Source organism: Amblyraja radiata, chromosome 10, assembly GCF_010909765.2.
Source record: "Amblyraja radiata isolate CabotCenter1 chromosome 10, sAmbRad1.1.pri, whole genome shotgun sequence".
NCBI lineage: Eukaryota > Metazoa > Chordata > Chondrichthyes > Rajiformes > Rajidae > Amblyraja > Amblyraja radiata.
In genome coordinates, this window is record NC_045965.1 from 50,193,298 (window position 1) to 50,215,423 (window position 22,126).

General features: G+C 40.5%; 1 protein-coding gene across 6 annotated transcripts in view; it reads right to left on the reverse strand.

Moving 5' to 3' along the window:
- st3gal3 (ST3 beta-galactoside alpha-2,3-sialyltransferase 3) overlaps positions 1–22,126 on the reverse strand; it is a 378,440-nt gene that overhangs the window by 205,741 nt on the left and 150,573 nt on the right. For all 6 annotated transcript variants that reach the window (XM_033028810.1, XM_033028812.1, XM_033028811.1 and 3 more), the window contains exon 3: positions 5,452–5,494. In XM_033028810.1, the coding sequence (XP_032884701.1) occupies positions 5,452–5,494 (43 nt within the window). The remainder of the gene's footprint in view (positions 1–5,451; positions 5,495–22,126) is intronic.

The following is a 22,126-nucleotide window of genomic DNA, read 5'->3' on the forward strand; positions in this document are numbered from 1 at the left end:
GTTGCAGCAGGAGTTAAAACTGGCATGTAACAAAGGTAATGCCACTGTAGTGATGGGGGATTTCAATATGCAGGTAGACTGGGAAAATCAGGTTGGTTCAGGACCCCAAGAAAGAGAGTTTGTAGAATGCCTCCGAGATGGATTCTTAGAGCAGCTTGTAATAGAGCCGACCAGAGAAAAGGCAATTCTGGATTTAGTGTTGTCCAATGAACCAGATTTGATAAGAGAACTCGAGGTAAAGGAACCGCTTGGAGGTAGTGATCATAATATGATTAGTTTTAACCTGCAATTTGAGAAGGAGAAGGTTAAATCGGAAGTGGCAGTGATGCAGTTGAACAAAACAAAGGGGATTATGAAGGCATGAGAGAGGAGCTGGCCAAGGTAGACTGGAAAGGGATCCTAGCAGGAATGATGGTGGAACAGCAATGGCAGGAATTTCTGGGCATAATACGTAAGACGCAGGATCATTTCATTCCAAAAAGGAAGAACGATTCTAAGGGGAGTAGGAGGCAACCGTGGCTCACAAGAGAAGTTAGGGATAGAATAAAATTAAAAGAAAAGATGTATAACAGCAAAGAGTAGCCGGAAGCCAGAGGATTGGGAAACTTTCATAGGACAACAGAAGGAAACAAAACGGGCAATACTGGCTGAAAAGATGAAGTACGAGGGGAAGCTGGCTAGGAACATAAAGAAGGACAGTAAAAGCTTCTTTAGATATGTTAAGGGAAAAAGAGTAGCAAAGTCAAATGTGGGTCCCTTGAAGGCAGACACGGGTGAAATTATTATGGGTAACAAGGAAATGGCAGAAGAGTTGAACAGGTACTTCGGATCTGTCTTCACTAAAGAAGACACAAACAATCTCCCAGATGTACTGGAGGACAGAGGATCTAAGGGGGTAGAGGAACTGAAAGAAATTTTCATTAGGCGAGAAATAGTATTGGGTAGGCTAATGGGACTGAAGGATGATAAATCCCCTGGGCCTGATGGTCTGCATCCCAGGGTCCTCAGGGAGGTGGCTCTAGAAATAGTGGACGCATTGGTGATCATTTTCCAATGTTCAATAGATTCAGGATCAGTTCCTGTGGATTGGAGGATAGCTAATGTTATCCCACTTATCAAGAAAGGAGCGAGAAAGAAAACAGGGAATTACCGACCAGTTAGCCTGACTTCGGTGGTGGGAAAGATACTGGAGTCAATTATTAAATAAGTAATAATGGGGCATTTGGATAGCAGTGAAAGGATTAGTTCAAGTCAACATGGATTTATGAAAGGGAAATTATGCTTGACTAATTATCTGGAATTTTTTGAAGATGTGACAAGTAAAATGGATGAAGGGGAGCCAGTGGATGTAGTGTGTCTAGACTTTCAGAAAGCCTTTGATAAGGTCCCGCACGGGAGACTGGTGACTAAAATTAGAGCACATGGTATTGGGGGTAGGGTGTTGACATGGATAGAAAATTGGTTGGCAGACAGGAAGCAAAGAGTAGGGGTGAACGGATCCTTTTCAGAATGGCAGGCAGTGGCGAGTGGAGTGCCGCAAGTCTCGGTGTTTGGGCCGCAACTGTTTACCATATATATTAATGATTTGGAAGAGGGAATTAGGAGCAACACTAGCAAGTTTGTGGATGACACAAAGCTGGGTGGCAGTGTGAACTGTGAAGAGGATGTTAGGAGGTTGCAGGGTGACCTGGACAGGTTGAGTGAGTCAGCAGGTGTGTGGCAGATGCAGTATAATATAGATAAATGTGAGGTTATCCACTTTGGTGGCAAAAACAAGGGGGCAGATTATTATCTGGGGTTAGGTTAGGTAAGGGGGAAGTGAAGTGAGATCTGGGTGTCCTTGTACACCAGGTACAGCAGGCAGTGAAGAAAGCTAATGGAATATTGGCCTTCATAACAAGAGGATTTCAGTATAGGAGTAAAGAGGTTCTTCTGCAGTTGTATAGGGCTCTGGTAAGACCACATCTGGAGTATTGTGTACAGTTTTGGTCTCCTAATTTGAGGAAGGACATCCTTGTGATTTAGGCAGTCCAGCGTGGGTTCACGAGATTGATTCCTGGGATGGCGGGACTGTCATATGAGGAAATATTGAAAAGACTAGGCATGTATTCACTGGAGTTTAGAAGGATGAGGGGTTATCTTATAGAAACATGTAAGATTATAAAAGGACTGGACAAGCTAGATGCTGGAAAAATGTTCCCAATGTTGGGCGAGTCCAGAACCAGGGGCCACAGTCTTAGAATAAAGGGGAGGCCATTTAAGACTGAGGTGAGAAAAAACGTTTTCACCCAGAGAGTTGGGAATTTGTGGAATTCCCTGCCACAGAGGGCAGTGGAGGCCAAATCACTGGATGGATTTAAGAGATAGTTAGATAGAGCTCTAGTGGAATCAAGGGATATGGGGAGAGGGCAGGCACTGGTTATTGATTTGGCACGATCAGCCACGATCACAATGAATGGCGGTGCTGGCTCGAAGGGCCGAATGGCCTCCTCCTGCACCTATTTTCTATGTAATTTATCTGACTGAAGAAGAGTACCAATCTAAAGTTTTATCTATCCATTTCTCTCCAGTTGCTGCCTGACACACTGAATTCTAGATTCAACAGTCAGAGGTAAAAGACACTTAGCATCTATCATTACATTTATTTCCACACTCGATATAATTTTATATAAAAAGTCCAGGGTAATGCAAATCAGTTGTGCAGTTAATTAAAATTACATGAATAATCGGATAGCTAATCTATCTTTATTTAGATCTGTGCAAAACAGATTTAATATTTGTTGATCTAGGATTCAAGAATTACTTAATCTTATATAGCAGCTTTCATGTGAGAAAATCTCAAGATTATTACTAATGGCATAATCACGAAATGGCAGATGAGAGAAAAAGAGTACATTTAGAAAGAATGACACAATGTCTAATTATCAGGGTTGCAGAGGAGCCAAGGAAATTCGGGAGGGAATTCCAGCACATTGAGCTAATAGGCTGAAGATGCAAATGCGAAAACGTTTTGAGCATCTTAAACAGCTTCATCACTTGCTTTAACCGCTGTCCACACACTGAATTTAATCACATATTAGCACCCACTTTCTTGTAAAGACCACTCCTGCTTCAATTGTTTTCAAGGACCTATTCCATCACTTCCTTAAGCCATACCGCTAAAAAACTGTTTTATTAAACATTTGCTTTCTTGCTCAGATGATTAGAGATCCCTGTACCCATCCAAATCAGTACCTGAAACTACAGAGAGTCTTGCAAATAGGGTGCTTCAGGTAATTAACACACTTCCAATTTATAAATAGCTATATTTGCACTAGTTCGCAAAACAACAAATGAAAATCACACCCTTATCTTCCAAATAAATACAAGGTTTCAAAGACTTATCTTTACTGAATCCTCCAGAGTAGCTCTGATAATCTGATATCTCAGTAAGGTGGAGTATGAATGGCAATAGTTTGAAACTATGGCTAAAAGGTTTACCCAGGTATTTGGCCTATCAACATTCCTTAAATCTACACAAAGCAAAGAGATGATCACTTAAACTATTCATTTCAAATTATTTTACTGAAAGAGACAGATTCCACAATGTTAATAACTTCTTACAATACAAAACAAATAAATTTTCAGCAATCATAGTGCACTGAACACAAGGAAATAATCTCCTTTGTGCTTGTTCTGTCATGGCTGATCTACAACCTGTCTTCATCCAACATCCTTTGCTACCTTCGTTTCACAAAAAATATATCAAAGATTTAAAACTAACTTCTGAGAACATAAATTCTTAACTGAAAAAGTGTTTCAAAATTCCATGAAAAGAAGTGTTTCTTTTCTTCAATCCTTAAAAGCCTGGCTCTATTACCTAGGCCATTCACCCAAGAGAAGTATATTATTCCATTTCCCCATTAATTTTCCCTTAATATCATAATCACGGCTAATATGCATTTATTAACATAGAGAGCTTGAAAATTTTAACAGAAATCATATCTGGACTCTCTTCTCTATTTGCTCAATAATTCTTCACTATTATGAGAATTAAAGCAAGTACTCACACCAAAAAGAACTTAGGTTCATAAGATGAAAAAATCTGGAGCAGGCAGCTGGAGCATGTCAGGCAGTACAAATTTGACATTTTAACAGCTGTGACTGTACTCAGGCAGGAACATTTCCAGATTAATAAGAAAGAACACTGACACAAAATAAGCAGACAAAGGCAATAAAGGTAAATATATTAATCATGCACTTCACACAAACATCTGTTCTGAGAAAAATATCAGAAGTGGTTTTGTCAGGGCTTCCCCACAGTTCATTGGGAAAATAGACAGAATAGGTTAAGGAGAAGCGGGAGATTTCAAGCTCAACCTCAAGATTCCATGCTGAGTTAGCAGTTCTCAGCAGGAGTTGAATGGTCATGCTAATCTAAATAACCAGAAGCTAAAGAGGACAAAGAAATTCAGCTGGACTTCAATTCCTGAACAACTGCCACTGCTGGATGATGGACAGAAGTGAACACCAAAAAGAGTGCTTTGAACAGTCACCCTCTTCATTCCCAATGCGAATATCCTTTACACTGGTGATCATACAAATGTTCCTTCGACAACCTTCATTGAGGGGAAAAAAGTAAAGCGGCTGAAGTAGGGACAAGGAACATTAAAAAAAGTACATTACATGGACAAGGGTTTGGGCCCACAATGTGTGCACTGAAAAAGATGCCAAATTAAACTGATCCCATCTGTCTGCAAAGTGGTCCGTATCCCTCTAATCCCTGCCAGTTTATGTGTCGGTCTGAATGCCTCTTAAACATTGCCATCCTATCTGCTTCTACCAACTTCTGGCAACATGTCACCTGGGTCATACAGTCATAGAGCTAGCACGGCAACATGGTTTTCAGCCCATTTTCATCCATGCCAATCAAGGTAAAATAGCAACATTGTGTGGGTTGAAATAAATGCCCTTTGTGATGACTGGACTTTAATATTTAAAGTATTTATCGCGTAAATTATCAGAGAAATTATTTTTGTTCCACCCACCTTGACCACGACCTAGGCAAACTTTTTTTTTCCCTTTCTCTCTCTGTTCTGCCAAAGAGTCTCAGACATGTTAACTGCTTTTCTTTCTAATGATCAATAAAAGCACCTTAATCAACCTACCACCTATAAAGCCCGTCAGCACTAAATAATGAGAATCTAATCGTTATATTTGATTCTCAACAGATGCAACCTAAAATATGTACAGAAAATCCAATATGCATAATCTAATGTCTCAGTGTCCGCGGTTGTTCATGCAACACTATTCAATTGTGTTAAGGAAATACAAAATACAATATCAGACTGTTTGTCCAGCCTGCAATTCTCTGGCACTTACTGTCAGTGGATAAAATACTCTAATCCGAATATGGGGTTTAACACCCAAAATATTACTGCGATCAAGTTATTTTATTTAAACAATACTTACATTCTGGAATCAAGCTTCAGCAGAAATCCCAGTCGATCATATTCTAGAAAAAAAAAACAGAAAACAAACAGACAATTAAACAAACATATTTTCTGACAGGTTTACTGCCAGCTATGATAAATTAGTAACTTGATATTAGTATTATTTATTCTGAGCCCATTTCCAGTTTCTCTTCAAGGTTTCCAATCATTTCCATAATTTTCAACGAATTGTTTTCTTACCAATATTCTGTACTCAATGGCCTGATCAGATATATCCAAGGACATTGCGGGAAACTGCCGAAACGCTAGTTGAAATTTACGAGTCGTCCTTAAATACAGGAGAGGTGCTGGAAGATTGGAGGGTGGCAAATGTTGTGCCTCTTTTCAAGAAGGCCTGCAGGGAAAAAGCTGGGAACTATAGGCTGGTGAGCTTAACATCTGTAGTTGGAAAGTTACTAGAGAATATTCTGAGGGATAGGTTATACAGGCATTTGGATAGGCAAGGGCTGATTAGGGATAGTCAGCATGGTTTTGTACGTGGGAGGTCGTGTCCCACAAATCTGATTGATTTTTTTTGAAGACGTGACCAAATAACGTTGATGAGGGCAGAGCTGTAGATGTAATGCACATGGACTTCAGTAAGGCATTCGACAAGGTTCCGCATGGTAGGCTGCTCTGGAAGGTTAGATCGTATGGGATCCAACGAGAGATAGCTGAATGGATAGCAAAGTGGCTCTATGGAAGGAAGCAGAGGGTGAAGGTTGCTTCTTGGACTGGATGCCTGTGACTAGTGGTGTGCCTCAGGATTCAGTGCTGGGCCCGTTACTGTTCATCATTTACATCAATGATTCGGATGAGAACATACAGGGCAAGATTAGCAAGTTTGCTAATGCTACAAAAGTGAGTGGTTTTGAAGATAGTGAAGATGGTTGTGAAAGATCGCAGCAGGATCTGGATTGATTGGCCAGGTGGGCGGGGGAATGGTTGATGGAATTTAATACAGAAAAGTGTGAGGTGTTACATTTTGGAACATCGAACATGGGCAGCACTTACATAGTAAATGGTAGGCCTCTGGGTAGTGTTGTAGAGCAGAGGGATCTAGGAGTACAGGTGCATGGTTCCCTGAAGGTCGAGTCACAGGCAGATAAGGTAGTCAAAAAGGCTTTTGGCACTTTATCCTTCATCAGTCCGAGTATTGAGTATCGAAGTTGGGAGGTCATATTGCAGTTGTATAAGATGTTGGGTAGACACCGTTTAGAATATTGTGTTCTATTCTGGGCACCATGTTATAGGAAAGTTATTGTCAAGCTTGAAAAGGTTCAGAAAAGATTTACAAGGGTGTTGCTAGGTCTAGAGGGTGTGAGCTATAGGGAGAGGTTGCGTAGGTTAGGACTCTATTCATTGGAGCGCAGGAGGATGGGATGATCTTATAGAGTAAGAAGACTGTGCAAAAGATATCTGATATGTCTCCGAATGCACTAACAATTTTTAACAGGTTTACCGTAGAAAGTATCTTGACTGGTTGGATTATGGCAATTCCAACGCACACTTGGAATGCAAGATGCTACAGAGGGTGGTGGACCCAAGCCCTCCATCAAAAGCATCTACATGATAGGAAAGATGTTATCAAGCTGGAAAAGACACAAAGATTTACAAGGATGTTGCCAGGACTAGAGGGTCTGAGCTATAGGGAGTGGTTGCTTAGGCTGGGACTCTATTCATTGGAGTGCAGGAGGTTGGGTTGATCATATAGAGGTGTATAAAATCATGAGAGGAATAGATTGGGTAGATGCAGAGTCTCTTGCCCAGAGTAGGTGAATCGAGGACCTGAGGACATAGGTTTAAGGTGAAGGGGAAACGATTTAATAGATGTTCAGCAATCAGAGGGGTAACTTTTTCACACAAAGAATGGTGGGTGTATGGAACAAGATGCCAGAGGAGGTAGTTGAGGCTGGGACTATCCCATCGTTTAAGAAACAGTTAGACAGATATATGGATCGGACAGAAGGGTTTCGGCCCGAAACGTCGCCTATTTCCTTCGCTCCATAGATGCTGCTGCACCCGCTGAGTTTCCCCAGCAATTTTGTGTACCTATGGATCGGACAGGTTTGGAGGGATATGGACCAAGCGCAAGCAAGTGGACTAGTGTTGCTGAGACATTGTATGCCGGTGTGGGCAGGTTGGGCTGAAGGGCCTGTTTCCACACTGTATCACCCTATGGCTCTAAATAGTTTCTGGCATACCTCAATTCATATATGACAAAGAATTTACCGCTAAATCATTATTCAAGATTGTGCATGCACAATCATTCTCAGACACTTTTACCAAGTTAACAGTGAGATAAATTACTAAAAGGATATGATAGTTTGCTAGTATTAACTAAAATCACCAAGCGGAATTTAAACAGGCCCTTTCTCACTCTTCAATGTAAATTCCAACTTCCAATTCCCAGCCTTTTACATATTATTATATTCTTGACTAGACAAATGTTACTATATTTTTACACAGCATCGCCATTAATCAAACTTGCAAATTAGCAACATGATACATTTTACACAGTTCCATAGATTCCCAGAGTATTACAATTTATGTGTGTTATTCCATCGTTTCAGCGCACTACATAAATAAACTTCAAAGATACAAAATTATAGAAATGACTGAGTGCAATACAATGGGCCATAGATAAATGTGAAGAATTAATTCAAGAAACCTATCTGAAAATAAAATGCTGACATTCCCAAACACAAAAACTATATTATTACAAAATCGATATTACAACAGGGTGTCAGCTAAACAAATCAATAGAGCAGATGTTCAGCAATATTTATACTTAAAAATGAAAGGGATATTAGTTGAGATATACCAAGAAGAGAAAATTTGTGAAAGAATTATAGAAATTTGTAGCTGAGGAGCTGTAGGTGCTAGTCCCTCATGTTCCATGCAGTGCAGCAAGTCATAGCTTCCACTGATCCACAGCCAGTCCTCTGTGCCTGAAATTTGCTATTATTTAGATTGAATCCCAGGTATAATTTTTCAGGAAAGACAGCTTTGAGTGGATTAGTGAGGCCTTGCACAGCACAAGGCCTTTTCAACCTTAGCAGGTAAACACTGCCACCAGAATCACATGAAAGCCAGTTGAGACCGTGTCAATGCTTGATCGGCCAAACTTGACCAGCTTTCAAAGCTATCAAAGAACTTTTTTCTCAGAGGCATTCACAAACATTCCAAACAAAAAAGTTAAGAAGCAAAACATTTAAAAGCAACAAAACTTTTCAAAGTAAATATGTGACTCCATTCTCAAATAAATACAAAGTGACTTTGTTCCAAGATCACATGACCAAAATCATCTTTCCATTTGAATTTAATGAACCATTGGACATGCGTCAGCAGTCAGTGGACATATTCTCTAGCCTGTGCTGCAACATCAATGAAAATGTTACTCCCCATTTGACTCTAGGTAAAGTCGAAGAGCAAAACACATTTGTCACCAAAGTAGCGAATAGTTGCGTAAAAATTCAACTCTTCTACCTATTCTCAAAAGTCCCAAACTTCTGCACAGTTAAACAGGTAAAAGCCAGCAGAACTAAATGGATCCGACATATTGAACAGGGAGTTCTGGACCACTGGCATTTAATATTAACGCAGATCGTCCCTGCCACAAAATTATTACTTGTGCAATGTCCCTAATCCAAATATCCAGTACAAATTAGAAAAGATTGAATCCTCACAATATAGAAAGTTTCAGAGTTAACAAATCTCTAAAATTCTCAACTCAAGTCCCAAAATCTATGTTAATGATACAAAACTCAAATGTTCATTGTTATTGTGCTGCAAGAGTCATATCTTTCCATTGACAGGAGTACCAAGCTTTACAATATCCAGAAAAGTACTAGGGATGGATCGATGGGCAAACCGAAAGCCATCAGAATCTTTTCGTAATCAGGTATCATGTATTTTAGCTCAACACCACAATGTCAGTACTAGATCAGCATCATGGTACAGAGGTAATTTGGGACATTAATTACATTGTCCAATATTGTTTGACATTTATTAGTGTTGAGAATCAGAGTCCATCTGAACGTTAAGTGCAATATAAAAATAACATGGCAGACTCAACTTATCTTTTACAGCTCTTCAATACCAATGTCAAACTTAATGTCAAGCTCCTGCACCAGAGCATGAAACACAATCAGTGATTAGTCCCAAGGTGGAACTCATGGCACAACAATGGTGCATCCTAATGGCTTTATGACAACCCATTGCTATCAAAGAGCTTTGAACCTTGGTAAGTACGGGTATCAGAGGTTATGGGGAGAAGGCAGGAGAATGGGGTTAGGAGGGAGAGATACGTCAGCCATGATTCAATGGCAGAGTAGACTTGATGGGCCGAATGGCCTAATCTGCTCCGATCACTTATGAACATAAACAATCTTAAAATATCTCACATCATCACATACATTTAAAAACAGTTCACATGAATTGGGTTAAAAAGTAAATGTCAAAAACTTAAAATACCTAAAACTTACTAAAATTAATTCAAAACAAAATAAAGGAAAATAAATGTACCATTTATCTGCATTTACCCTTTAAAATCAGTCGATCACTTATTTCAAATGAATAGAGATGCACTACTTAAAGCCGAGGGGCTAGATGCAAGGTTGTACAGTGATTTCTTAAAAATGTAACATCTGTAATCAATACATAAACTGCAACTGATATTACAACTCATGTAAAAGATAGGACAACTCATTGGATATTAATGGTTTTCACATGTCATGTGAATAACCACGTCACTCATTTTTTTTGAATGGAATGCCATTTTATGCTTTTTAGCATTGTTATTTGCTGGTGCTTTTACTCAAAACATCAGTTAATGAATGACGTTTCTGGTCAAGACCCTTTTTCAGTTTTCAGTCTGAATAAGGGTCTCCACCCGAAACATCACCCATTCCTTCTCTCCAGAGATGCTGCCTGTCCCGCTAAGTTACTCCAGCATTTTGTGTCTATCTTCTGTTTAAACCAGCATCTGCAGTTCCTTCCTACACATCAGTCAATGCGTATTAAGCTAATCAGTACATTTATTTCAAAGAAAACATTACACAAGGAATAGGGTGTTGTAAGTATTTTGCATTGTCTTCATCTATTCCCTTTCAGTTTACCCGAACAAAATCAACGTTTATTTGGAAATTGGAAAAATTATAAGGTAGACAGATTTATGGGAAAGACTAACCATTGCTTTTGAAAAATATTTGCAAGGAAAAATTCTGATTATAATCAGCACCCCAATATCTATTTAACTAATTTGTTTTAGTGTTGCTGTAACAGATGGCACTTTTCAGATTAAGCCATGTAAAATATCCTTTGGTACTATTTTCAAGGGAAGGAGTTTGCTCCAGTAGTTTGGTAAATATTTATCTCTCAATCAAAATTAAAACAATGTCTTAACTGTAAGATATTGTTGTGCACAGAACGGCCACAACATTTCCTACAATACCTGACAATGACTATATATAGCCAGAGAAGTACATCCAAATGTATTTTCGGGCATTTTCAAAAGGAACGTGAAAGTTGCTTAATAAATACAAATCTTTAAAAAAATATTTCAGGGCACCCACCACTGATACTACCTCCATCGATGCTAGGTCAACATCCAGTTCATTCAAAACACTGGAAGCCCTCTGACAGCTCACACTCAACAAAATTCATACTGATTTCCCACCTCCCTCCAACCATCACCCCCCTTACCAAGCCTGGAAAATGTTGCTGGAATAATGATTTATTTCCACAATCACGGGATTGTAATTATCCTGGGACATGGAGCAAAGCACAAACTTCAGAGCACTATTCTGATTTGTTTGAAATCATTAATAAAAATGTTCCAATCGTATTAGACAAATTTATTTTTGTAGGGGAGTTATCAGACCACACACACACAGAGGGAAACAAAAAAGCTCAAAGTTACCTCCAGGCACTTGTAACTCTAGGAATACATGTACAAAACGTATTAGGCCAAAAAAGTGTTTATACTAAGAGCTGTCACCACCTGGATCCAAGCACTCCTTCCTGTTCACACAGAGCATTTCTTGTGATATTCTTGTCAATCTCTTTGAAGGTAGTCATTCAAAACACTGACACATGATGACAGTATTCACTCAACATCTGATTACAGAAAAGAATGTGCATTAGGACAGAAGAAATACTCATTTGACACAGATGAAGGAAACAAGGACTGCCACATGTACGTTAAAAGATACAAAGTTTCTTTTTTTGTGCCATCCATAAATGTAATTTAGTTGTTCTATTCATGAAAATATAAAATTGTAGGACAAACAATTCAATAATTACAAAGCACAATTGTGAAACAGAATATAGATGATCATTCTTTCATCCTTTTATTCCCAATTCACACTAGTATGCACCGTAGTGGAGCAAAGATCTCTATCAAAAATGCATGATGTTCTGAAAAACAAGATTCCATTAATATTTAATTCAATTATTAACGTAAATCATAATATTAAAAGCAAACCCAATAATTCTTCAACTATATCATGAAGAGAACAGCAATATGTAAATGAAGCTGAAACTGATCCACCAAACAATTTTTGTGTAAGACATCTTATGGATAACGTAGCTATGCCCAGCTAAAGCATTTTACAGAAGCCATATGCTTTAAAAAGTGAGAAAATACATAATAATTTATTTCAACTGTAAAATGCAAATTGTTAACATTTACAACCGTATTTATTGAAACCTTTGTACATAGATTCCTGTTGCAACTAGACATTTGAGAAATATACCAGAGGTGTCACAGGTGATGGATAATGCTGTAATTTCAAAATATAGTAATGTATATATACGGATGAAGGTTTCAGAGGGATATAGGGCAAATACAGACACATGGAAATAGACCAAAATACCCAGTTGGCATGGATTAGATGGGCCAAAGAGCCTGTTTCTTGGCTGAAGCGCTCTACGAATCCACAGTGCCCTCCATAATGTTTGGGACAAAGACCCATCATTTTTTTTTTTCCCTTTGTACTCCACAATTTGAGATTTGTAATTGAAAAAAACACACGTGGTTAAAGTGCACATTGTCAGATTTTATTACGCACGCTTTGACAGGGAGAATACTGATGTGCCTTCCCGATCCCCCATTCGCTGCGATGGCATTTCAGTCTCAGTCACAGAGGCCGATGTCAGGAAATCCTTCAGAGGGGTGAACCCCCGAAAAGCACCTGGTCCTGATGGTATACCCGGCCGTGTTCTAAAAACCTGTGCGGACCAACTGGCGGGAGTTTTTACGGACATTTTCAATCTCTCACTTCTGAGGTCTGAGGTCCCCACCTGCTTTAAAAGGGCATCAATTATACCGGTGCCCAAGAAGAGTAAGGTGACATGCCTCAATGACTATCGACCAGTGGCACTAACGGCGGTGGTGATGAAGTGCTTTGAGAGGTTGATCATGGAGCAAATCAACTCCTACATCGACAAAAACCTGGACCCACTGCAGTTCGCGTACCGCCACAACAGATCAACGGTGGATGCGATCTCGCTGGCCCTCCACTCCGCACTGGACCACTTGGACAACAAAAACTCATATGTCAGGCTGTTATTCATTGATTACAGCTCGGCATTTAACACAATCATCCCCTCCAAACTGGTTACCAAACTCGCAGAACTGGGTCTCTGCGCATCCCTCTGCAACTGGATCCTCGACTTCCTCGTCCACAGACCACAGTCTGTTCGTATTGGTGGAAATGTGTCAGCCTCAATAACAATCAGCACGGGAGCACCTCAAGGCTGCGTGCTCAGCCCCCTGCTGTACTCACTCTATACCCATGACTGCGTAGCGAACCACAGTGCGAACTCCATCATCAAGTTCGCTGACGACACCACTATTGTGGGGCGTATCACTGATGGGGATGAGTCAGAGTACAGAAGAGAGATCGAGCAACTGTCCATATGGTGCCAGCGCAATAACCTGGCCCTCAACACCAGCAAAACCAAGGAACTGATTGTGGACTTTGGAAGGAGTAGGAGGGGGACCCACAGCCCCATTTATATCAACGGGTCGATGGTTGAAAGGGTCAAGAGCTTCAAATTCCTGGGCGTGCACATCTCTGAAGATCTTTCCTGGTCCGAGAACACTAATGCAATCATCAAAAAAGCACATCAGCGCCTCTACTTCCTGAGAAGATTACGGAGAGTCGGATTGTCAAGGAAGACTCTCTCTAATTTCTACAGGTGCACAGTCGAGAGCATGCTGACCGGTTGCATCGTGGCTTGGTTCGGCAATTTGAGCGCCCTGGAAAGGAAAAGACTACAAAAAGTAGTAAACACTGCCCAGTCCATCATCGGCTCTGACCTTCCTTCCATCGAGGGGATCTATCGCAGTCGCTGCCTCAAAAAGGCTGGCAGTATCATGAAAGACCCACACCATCCGGGCCACACACTCATCTCCCTGCTACCTTCAGGTAGAAGGTACAGGAGCCTGAAGACTGCAACAACCAGGTTCAGGAATAGTTACTTCCCCTCAGCCATCAGGCTATTAAACCTGGCTCGGACAAAACTCTGATTATTACCAACCACTTTCTGTTATTTGCACTATCAGTTTATTTATTCATGTGTGTATATATTTATATCATGGTATATGGACACATTTATCTGTTTTGTAGTAACTGCCTACTATTTTCTGTGTGCTTAAGCAAAGCAAGAATTTCATTGTCCTATACAGGGACACATGACAATAAACTAACTTGAACTTGAACTTGAACTTGAACTTGAAAAAAACACACGTGGTTAAAGTGCACATTGTCAGATTTTATTAATTTTGGTTTCACCATGTAGAAATTACAACAGTGTTTATACAGTCCCCCCATTTCAGGGCACCATAATGTTTGGGACACAGCAGTGTCATGTAAATGAAAGTAGTCATGTTTAGCATTTTGTTGCATATCCTTTGCATGAAGTCTGGACATCACAAGTTGCTGGGTGTCTTCTCTGGTGATGCTCTTTATTGTTGAGCTTCTGCTGTTGAAATAACTTAAGTCACGCACAGTGATTAAGATCCAAAGACTTTATTAACGTTACAGCATAGGTAACTTCATCTTAGCACGTAACTCCAAAAGTGAGGGAAAAAGGGCAGAGAAACTGTCTGTTAAACTAATGGGCATAGCTACAAAGTATGACTCATAACAGGAGTGACACTGATCTACATCCTCCCTCTTAAAGGATTAAATGTCAGTACAAAACCATTGACTAAATAAGGCATGCAGAGCAGTTGATAATAAGCTGGAGGAAAGTCAAACATAGCCCAGGTACTTCACGGTGGGCTTGCAAACATGACCAGCACGTGTGCAATAAAGGCCATCTCCATTTTTCCCCACCGAGGATAGAGCCGGTGGCTTCACAGGTGACGGAGATTGAACCAGCATTCCCGATGATGAAACAGGGGACTGTGGCACAGGCGGAGGGGGCGTCGCCACTGGCAAAGCAGCCGTTCCAGAAGTGGGTTGTTGTGCTGCTGTAGGCGGATCAATGCCGCTGGACACGGACGGAAGTACACTTGTACGGTCTGGATAATACGGAGGTGGAGCTGGCTCATTCACAGGCAGGATATGTTGTCTTTTACACCTGTAGGTGCTGCCATCGGCACTGACCAGATATGAGCGTGGCTCAGAAGCAGTTCCAGAAATAACACCGATACGGTCATGGCCTTTGTCAGTTTGCAAACAAACCACCTGCCCCTTGGTTAATGGTGGCAGTGGCCTACTTGTTTTGTCATACCACTGTTTTTGAATGTCACGCTTTTGTTGTAACCTGGACTGGACTTCTGATGGTGGAACCACCTGTGGGATCAATGCCTGATCCACCACAGGCACCGTGGCTCGGGTCTGCCATAACAATAAACGTTGAGCAGGTGAACCCAAAATGGGGTCGCGGGAGATGTTGCATAAGTTGAGTAGATCCAGGAACACGTCGGTATTAGCTCTGTACGAACATTCCATGAGCTGTTTGGCACTCTTGACAGCCCGCTCAGCTAGCCCATTCGACTGTGGATATTCAGGGCTGCTGGTGATGTGGCGAAAACCTTCTTGCAGCAAACTCCTTGAAGTGTTGGCTGGTAAATTGACTGCCGTTATCAGATAACAGTATGCACGGAGCTCCGTGGTCTGCAAAATGGTGAGCAAGCTTCGAAACTACCCTGCGAGAAGTGGGGCTGCTAAGAAAATCAATGTCAAACCATCCAGAATATGAATCGACAAGTACCAGGTTCTGCTTGCCATGCCATTCAAATATGTTGGTTGCCACGTAGACCACGGGAGGGCAGGAGCCGGATGTGAAAGAAGTGGTTGCTTTTGTTGATGAGGTGCCAAGCTGTTGCACACTGCACAGGACACCACATTCTCGGTGATGTAATCGGCCATGCCAGGCCAGTAAAACCTGTTTCTTGCCCGTAGGACGGTGGCTTCAGCGCCTGGGTGGCCTGTATGGACAGCGTAAAATACTTGCTGTGCAACGAAGCGGGGCCCACAGCCTTGCGTCCTTTCACAATAATGCCATCTTGCAACACTAGCTCATCGCGGACGGCAAAGAAAGGGCGAACTGGCAGCGGAACGTTGTAGTGTTTGTCTGGCCAGCTGCACTTAATGACGAAGGCGAACGACCGTAAAGTACTGTCAGCAGCAGTGTGGGCAACCAAGTCCTCCACACATGACGAGGGAATAAAAGACACGGTCATTACGATAAAGTCATCATCCAGCGAGGATGGACCCTCACAGGCCTTCCGGGGTGCACGCGAGAGTGTCAGCCAGGTGCATATCCTTACCATGTTTGTAGGTCAGATCAATGTCAGATTTTTGAAGTTGCAGCAGCATCCGCTGTAGGCGCCCTGGGGAGGCATGAATCGGTTTGTTAAAGCTGCTCATCAGAGATTGGTGGTCAGTTTCAATCGTTACCGTATGTCCGAAGATAAAGTCGTCAAATTTATTGCAGGCGAAAACAAGAGCCAGCAGCTCTTTCTCAATTTGGGCACAGCTTTGTTCTGTGTCAGTCATAGTGCGCGAGGCATAGAAACATAGAAAATAGGTGCAGGAGTAGGCCATTCGGCCCTTCAAGCCTGCACCGCCATTCAATGATCATGGCTGATCATCCAACTCAGTATCCTGTACCTTCTCTCCATACCCCCTGATCCCTTTAGCCACAAGGGCCACATCTAACTCCCTGTTAAATATAGCCAATGAACGGGCCTCAACTACCTTCTGTGGCTGAGAATTCCAGAGATAGGCAACAGGCTTAATGCTGCTACCGTCATTTTGAAGACATGCTGTGCCCAGTCCGTGTTGTGAAGCGTCACAAGTCAGTGTGACCAGTCGTTCAGGATCAAAATAAGCGAGAGTAGGAGCACAAGACATCTGCTGCTTAAGAGTGTCGAACGAAGAGTGTTGTTGCTCGTGCCGGGTCCAAGCAGTGTCTTTGTGTGTTAGCTGGCGCAACGGGGCTCATATTTCACTTTAGTCTGGAATAAATTTGCTCAAGTAGTTAACCATGCCAAGGAATCTCTGCAGACCGAGCACGTCTGTGGGTGCTGTGAGCTCGTTGATGGCACTGGCTTATGCCGGATCAGTTTTTAGGCCGTCCTTAGTGAACACATGGCCTATGTATTTCACCTCACTTACCCTGAATTTGCATTTTTGAGGGTTTAGCTTGAGGTTAATGGCCTTGGCGCGATCCAGGACCTTTGTCCGATTAGCATCGTGTTCTTCGACAGTTCATCCAGCAACGAGGATGTCACCCACTACAATGGAGCATGGGTTACCTGCAAACAACTGCTCCATAGCTTGTTGAAATACTTCACTAGCAGAGCTTATGCCAAATGGCATGCGAGGAAATCTGTAGTGCCCGAACAGTGTGCTGAAGGTGGTTAACTTGGAGGAGTTGTGTTCCAGCGAAATCTGCCAGAATGAACTCTTGGCATCTAGAACAGTGAATACAGTTGCCTCAGCCATCCGCGCTGCAATCTCGTCCACATTGTGCATGGGATAGTGAGGTTGTTTAATGGCTGTGTTTAAGTCCTTAGTATTGATACAAATCCGTATTTCGGCCTTATTCTTCTACATTGCCACAACCATGGTGGAAACCCTTTCCGACGGGAACAATCACACCTAGACACCAGTCTGTTGAGTTCACTTTGAACACGGTCCCGCATAGCACGGGGAATCTTGTGTGCTGGACGGACAACTGGAATCACCTCAGGGTTAATGGTAATTGACCATATCCATAGTTATAAATGATAGCCAATTTCCACTGTCACCTCCCAATTGTAGTGATACTGGTTCTGAATGTCAGAAGACAATGGCAAGGAAGTTACCAATAAATGACAAGAAGGTAATATCACAAAAGGGACCATAGAAGGAGAATTAGGATTTCAGAAACATTTTGATTTAAAGAAGATTAGCCTAGACATTCCCTTTTAGAATGTAAAAAGCAGAAGTCCTGCAATGATGAAATGGGTTTCATCCAGGATGAGTAAAACTGCTCCCAATTCCAGGCCATTTAAGAGCCGGGGAAAATATTCAACCTAAAACATTTAAGAATGAGGCTTCCTTTGATCTTCAACAACCTTTTTGCACTCCCAACTGACTTCCAATGGGGAAATGCTTACATCCATCTCTTTTCTCACAAGGTGGCGTGAAGATAGCCCACAGTTATCAGTGACATGGCAGAGAGCGAGTTAATCATATGGAAAGAGATGTAGAAGGGCTCATCATTCCCATCCAAACAGATTTTTACACAATTCCATTTTCCTTACAAGACTTCCGAGAAGCATGTCCATTGACTTTGTCAAGGCAGTCCTTACTCTATTCTCATGGAACTCTAATGTAGATGTTCAGATAACCTTTATGGGTCTTTTAAATGCGGTTAAGGAGAGACAATGCTACATAGAATTAATAAAATAGATACAAAAGGAATTTCTCAGCTACCCTACCGAGATTTGATCTGCATGTTTTCAATATAATCCCATTAGTTAAAAAAATTTAAAATAATATTTCAATACTTTTGGAAATACAATTTAAAACAATGTAATAATATCTATCTGATGAATTGTTAATAACGTCAGTTTGAAATAGTAATAATACAAAATCAAAAGCACAAGGAATAACTTGGGTTGGGTATTTATGTTACTTTCTCCCTAGTTCCAACATCCATCTGTCAAATATTTAACATTAAAGAAATGTCTTCAATCTGACACAGAGATATTTGCCTTAAAATTAGATTTTAAAAGAGTAAATTGCAATATGGTCCTAAACATTCATTTGCAAAAAGGAATCTTAATTACATTAGGAAAATGATCTCCCAATCAAGGCCAGTATCTGCGTTCAACAATCCATACGGCCAGCAAAAGTCAGCTTCTGTTGCCTTCACTTTTTTTATTTACAACTGCAACAGGGCTTCATGGTTGCAGATATACAGGCAATCCACAAGATAATGTGGAATATTTATTTTAAGTGCATATATTACAATGCAATGAGATCATAACCTCAATAATAATAAATTAAACTTCCAATCAAGATAACAATAACTATGATCTTGATAAATAAAATAAACCCAAAGAAATAACACAATCCAGTCAAATGGCATAAAAGAGGTACAACACATCTCCACTTTTATCCAACAGGTCTCATAGCTTTACTAAAACTACGAATAGGTCATGATACCCAAAAGACTACACACTGCCGAGAAAGGAGGTAATTTCCACCCTTGTAGTTAATTTCAATATGCATAAGAACATTTTATTACCAAGACATATGGCAGATATGTGATCCACAGTATTGAATTACGAAAGCAAACAAAGCCACACACAGCCACATAGTGCTAGTTATGCCACCCAATATCAAGAATTATTTCTTTTTTATTTTATTTGCACAACTTTGTATTTAGCTTCAAAGTTGTTGGAACAGTGCACAGTATCTACAGTCCATGATAAATGGCTATCAAGATCCATCGTATTGATTTACTAAAGCAAAAAGTGAAATAAAATGAATTAGAAGGTAGTTTGACATAGGGTGTAGGAAAGAATGGGGGTGGGGTGCAAAATAAGAAGTATCATTTGTACCTTTCTTGGTGGCTTCTTTTAGGACAACAGCTGTAGGATCTGAAATTATATTTTCAATTCTGTATTGAGGTTCTGCAACTTCTGTAGTATTAAAAATAAGACAAAAACTGAAAGCTATAAAAACCCTAAGGAATTCTAATGGTGGGGAAAAAAAATCAGAAACATGGTCATGTTATAAGGATGAAAATTATAATAACTTGGAAGGACATATAGTGATACATAAGAAAGTAGACAAAATTAGGAAGTAATGTAGTCCTTTACATATCAAGGACACTGGTAGTAAATTTGTTTAATATATAAGACATGAAGGGAGCTAGTGGAATTGCAAAATTAGCTCCTTTGGTTAGACTTCCATAGAAATACCACTAAACATGGAATTAAATCCAAGCTAAGAATAAGAATCTGTTTTCTATATTGTCGGTAAAAGAACACGTTGCTCTTTGAACGTACAGCAAGGAGAGAACAGGAGTTGTACCGAAACTTCTAAATTCAGAAAAGTCAAATAATTTCAAGTAAAACACAAGATGCTGGAGTAACTCTGCGTGTCAGGCAGCATCTGTGGAGGGAATGAACAGCAACATTTAGGATCGAGATCCTTCTCGTGTCTGAAGAAGGGCCAGAGCAAAAATGTCACCCATGCCTGCCTCCCACCCCCTCCTCCCACCCCCCCCCCTCTTCCATCTACCTGGCCATCTCCCTTATATGGTCCCACACTTCATATTCATTTCCCATTGAATTCCATCATACTCAGGTCCTGCCTACCTCCGTCAATCACAGCCCACCTCTCCTCACCTGTTAAATGTTAGCTCTTGCCCCAACCCCCTTACCTTCACACTGATTTTTCCCCTCCTCTTCTGTCTCCGTGTAACCAAATTGTTCTGTTGTAATAACCCCCAAAAAGTATTTGTTCATTAAGTTAAAAGGTCAATTTAATTGACATTTCTCCTCCATAGGCATAATTATGCCAATAAGCAAATTGACAAAATTTAGCAAATTATTATTATTGCTTAGCAAATTGATTGGATTTATGCACATAGCCTGTACTGCTTTCAGGTAAATAAATTATGTTTAATTGTTTATTTTAAGAACAACTATTTATTTAATTGTAGGTGCATGCATCAACGTTTCAAATACTATTTAAAAAACCTGTTAGTCTTTGTCCTTTGCCATATGTAAGGTGTCTTCAAATGTGATTGTGCTCAGCCATTCAGATAATAGTATTTTTGTTGCACACACGTGATCCCTTTGATCCAATAGTTGACAGCAGCTAACATCAGAACAGAGGCAAAAAAACTAGCTGAATCCCAGCAGGCAGATTTCTTCAACAACAATCTTGTCACTTCAACACCTCCTACAAAATATGGGCCTTATCGCTGCTATTCCTATGGTCAGTTGTTCGTTAAAATTACTTGCTTGGTTTAATTCGATTTGGTCATTTCATTACTTTAAAGGTCATGTCTCCACTTAATCCGTTGTAATTGGATGGATTAGTTTATTATTTTCACATGTATCAAGACGCTGTGAAAAACTTTGTTTTGTATGCTATCCAGGCAAATCATACCATACATGAAAACAATAAAACTATACACAAGTACAACCGAAGGCAAAGAGAAAGGAAATAGACTTTCAATATTATGTACAGTGCAGCTATAAATATGTGGGTATTGGTGGACATAAAAACATAGAAAATAGGTGCAGGAGTAGGCCATTCGGCCCTTCGAGCCTGCACCGCCATTCAATATGATCATGGCTGATCATCCAACTCAGTATCCTGTACCTGCCTTTTCTCCATACCCCCTGATACCTTTAGCCACAAGGGCCACATCTAACTCCCTCATAAATATAGCCAATGAACTGGCCTCACCTACCTTCTGTGGTAGAGAATGCCAGAGATTCACCACTCTCTGTGTGAAATATGTTTTTCTCATCTCGGTCCTAAAAGATTTCCCACTTATCCTTAAAACCTTAACACCCATGTTTAAAACTGTATTGTAAGTAAACTAACATTTATTTAATTTCCATCTTATAAGACATGATAATACCCAGAGTATGCCAAAACTGGGATACAACAAGGTACATTATTTCAAGGCTGCACAGTATAGTCGATTGAAAATAACTTCAGACATTAGCCAAAGTTAAGCCAACGGTGCAGCAAAGTAAAAAACAAATTGCTGAAGGAATTCAGAGGGTTAGGCAGCATCTGTGGAAGGAAACGAACTGATGACATTCCAAGTCGGGACCTTTCTTCAAGACTACAAAGTAACATGCCCGGGCCGCAAAGATTTCTGCCCATACAGTGTGAGCTCTTGTTTAAATTTCCCCTCTACCAACATCTATTACTACTTCTTGATTTCTGAAGAGTACATGCAACAGAACAAAACTGATATTATAAAGCTAGCTATAAAATAAATCAATAAATTTAAAGAATATGGCAGGAAGAAAATAATAAAGCAATGTTTTTGTTTCTAACTCTAAACACAATATTTAAATACCGATTGGAACGTACCCATGGATTAAGATGGAGGCTGATATATCACAAAATATATAGTATGCAAAATTCCCATGAAATTCTGAAATA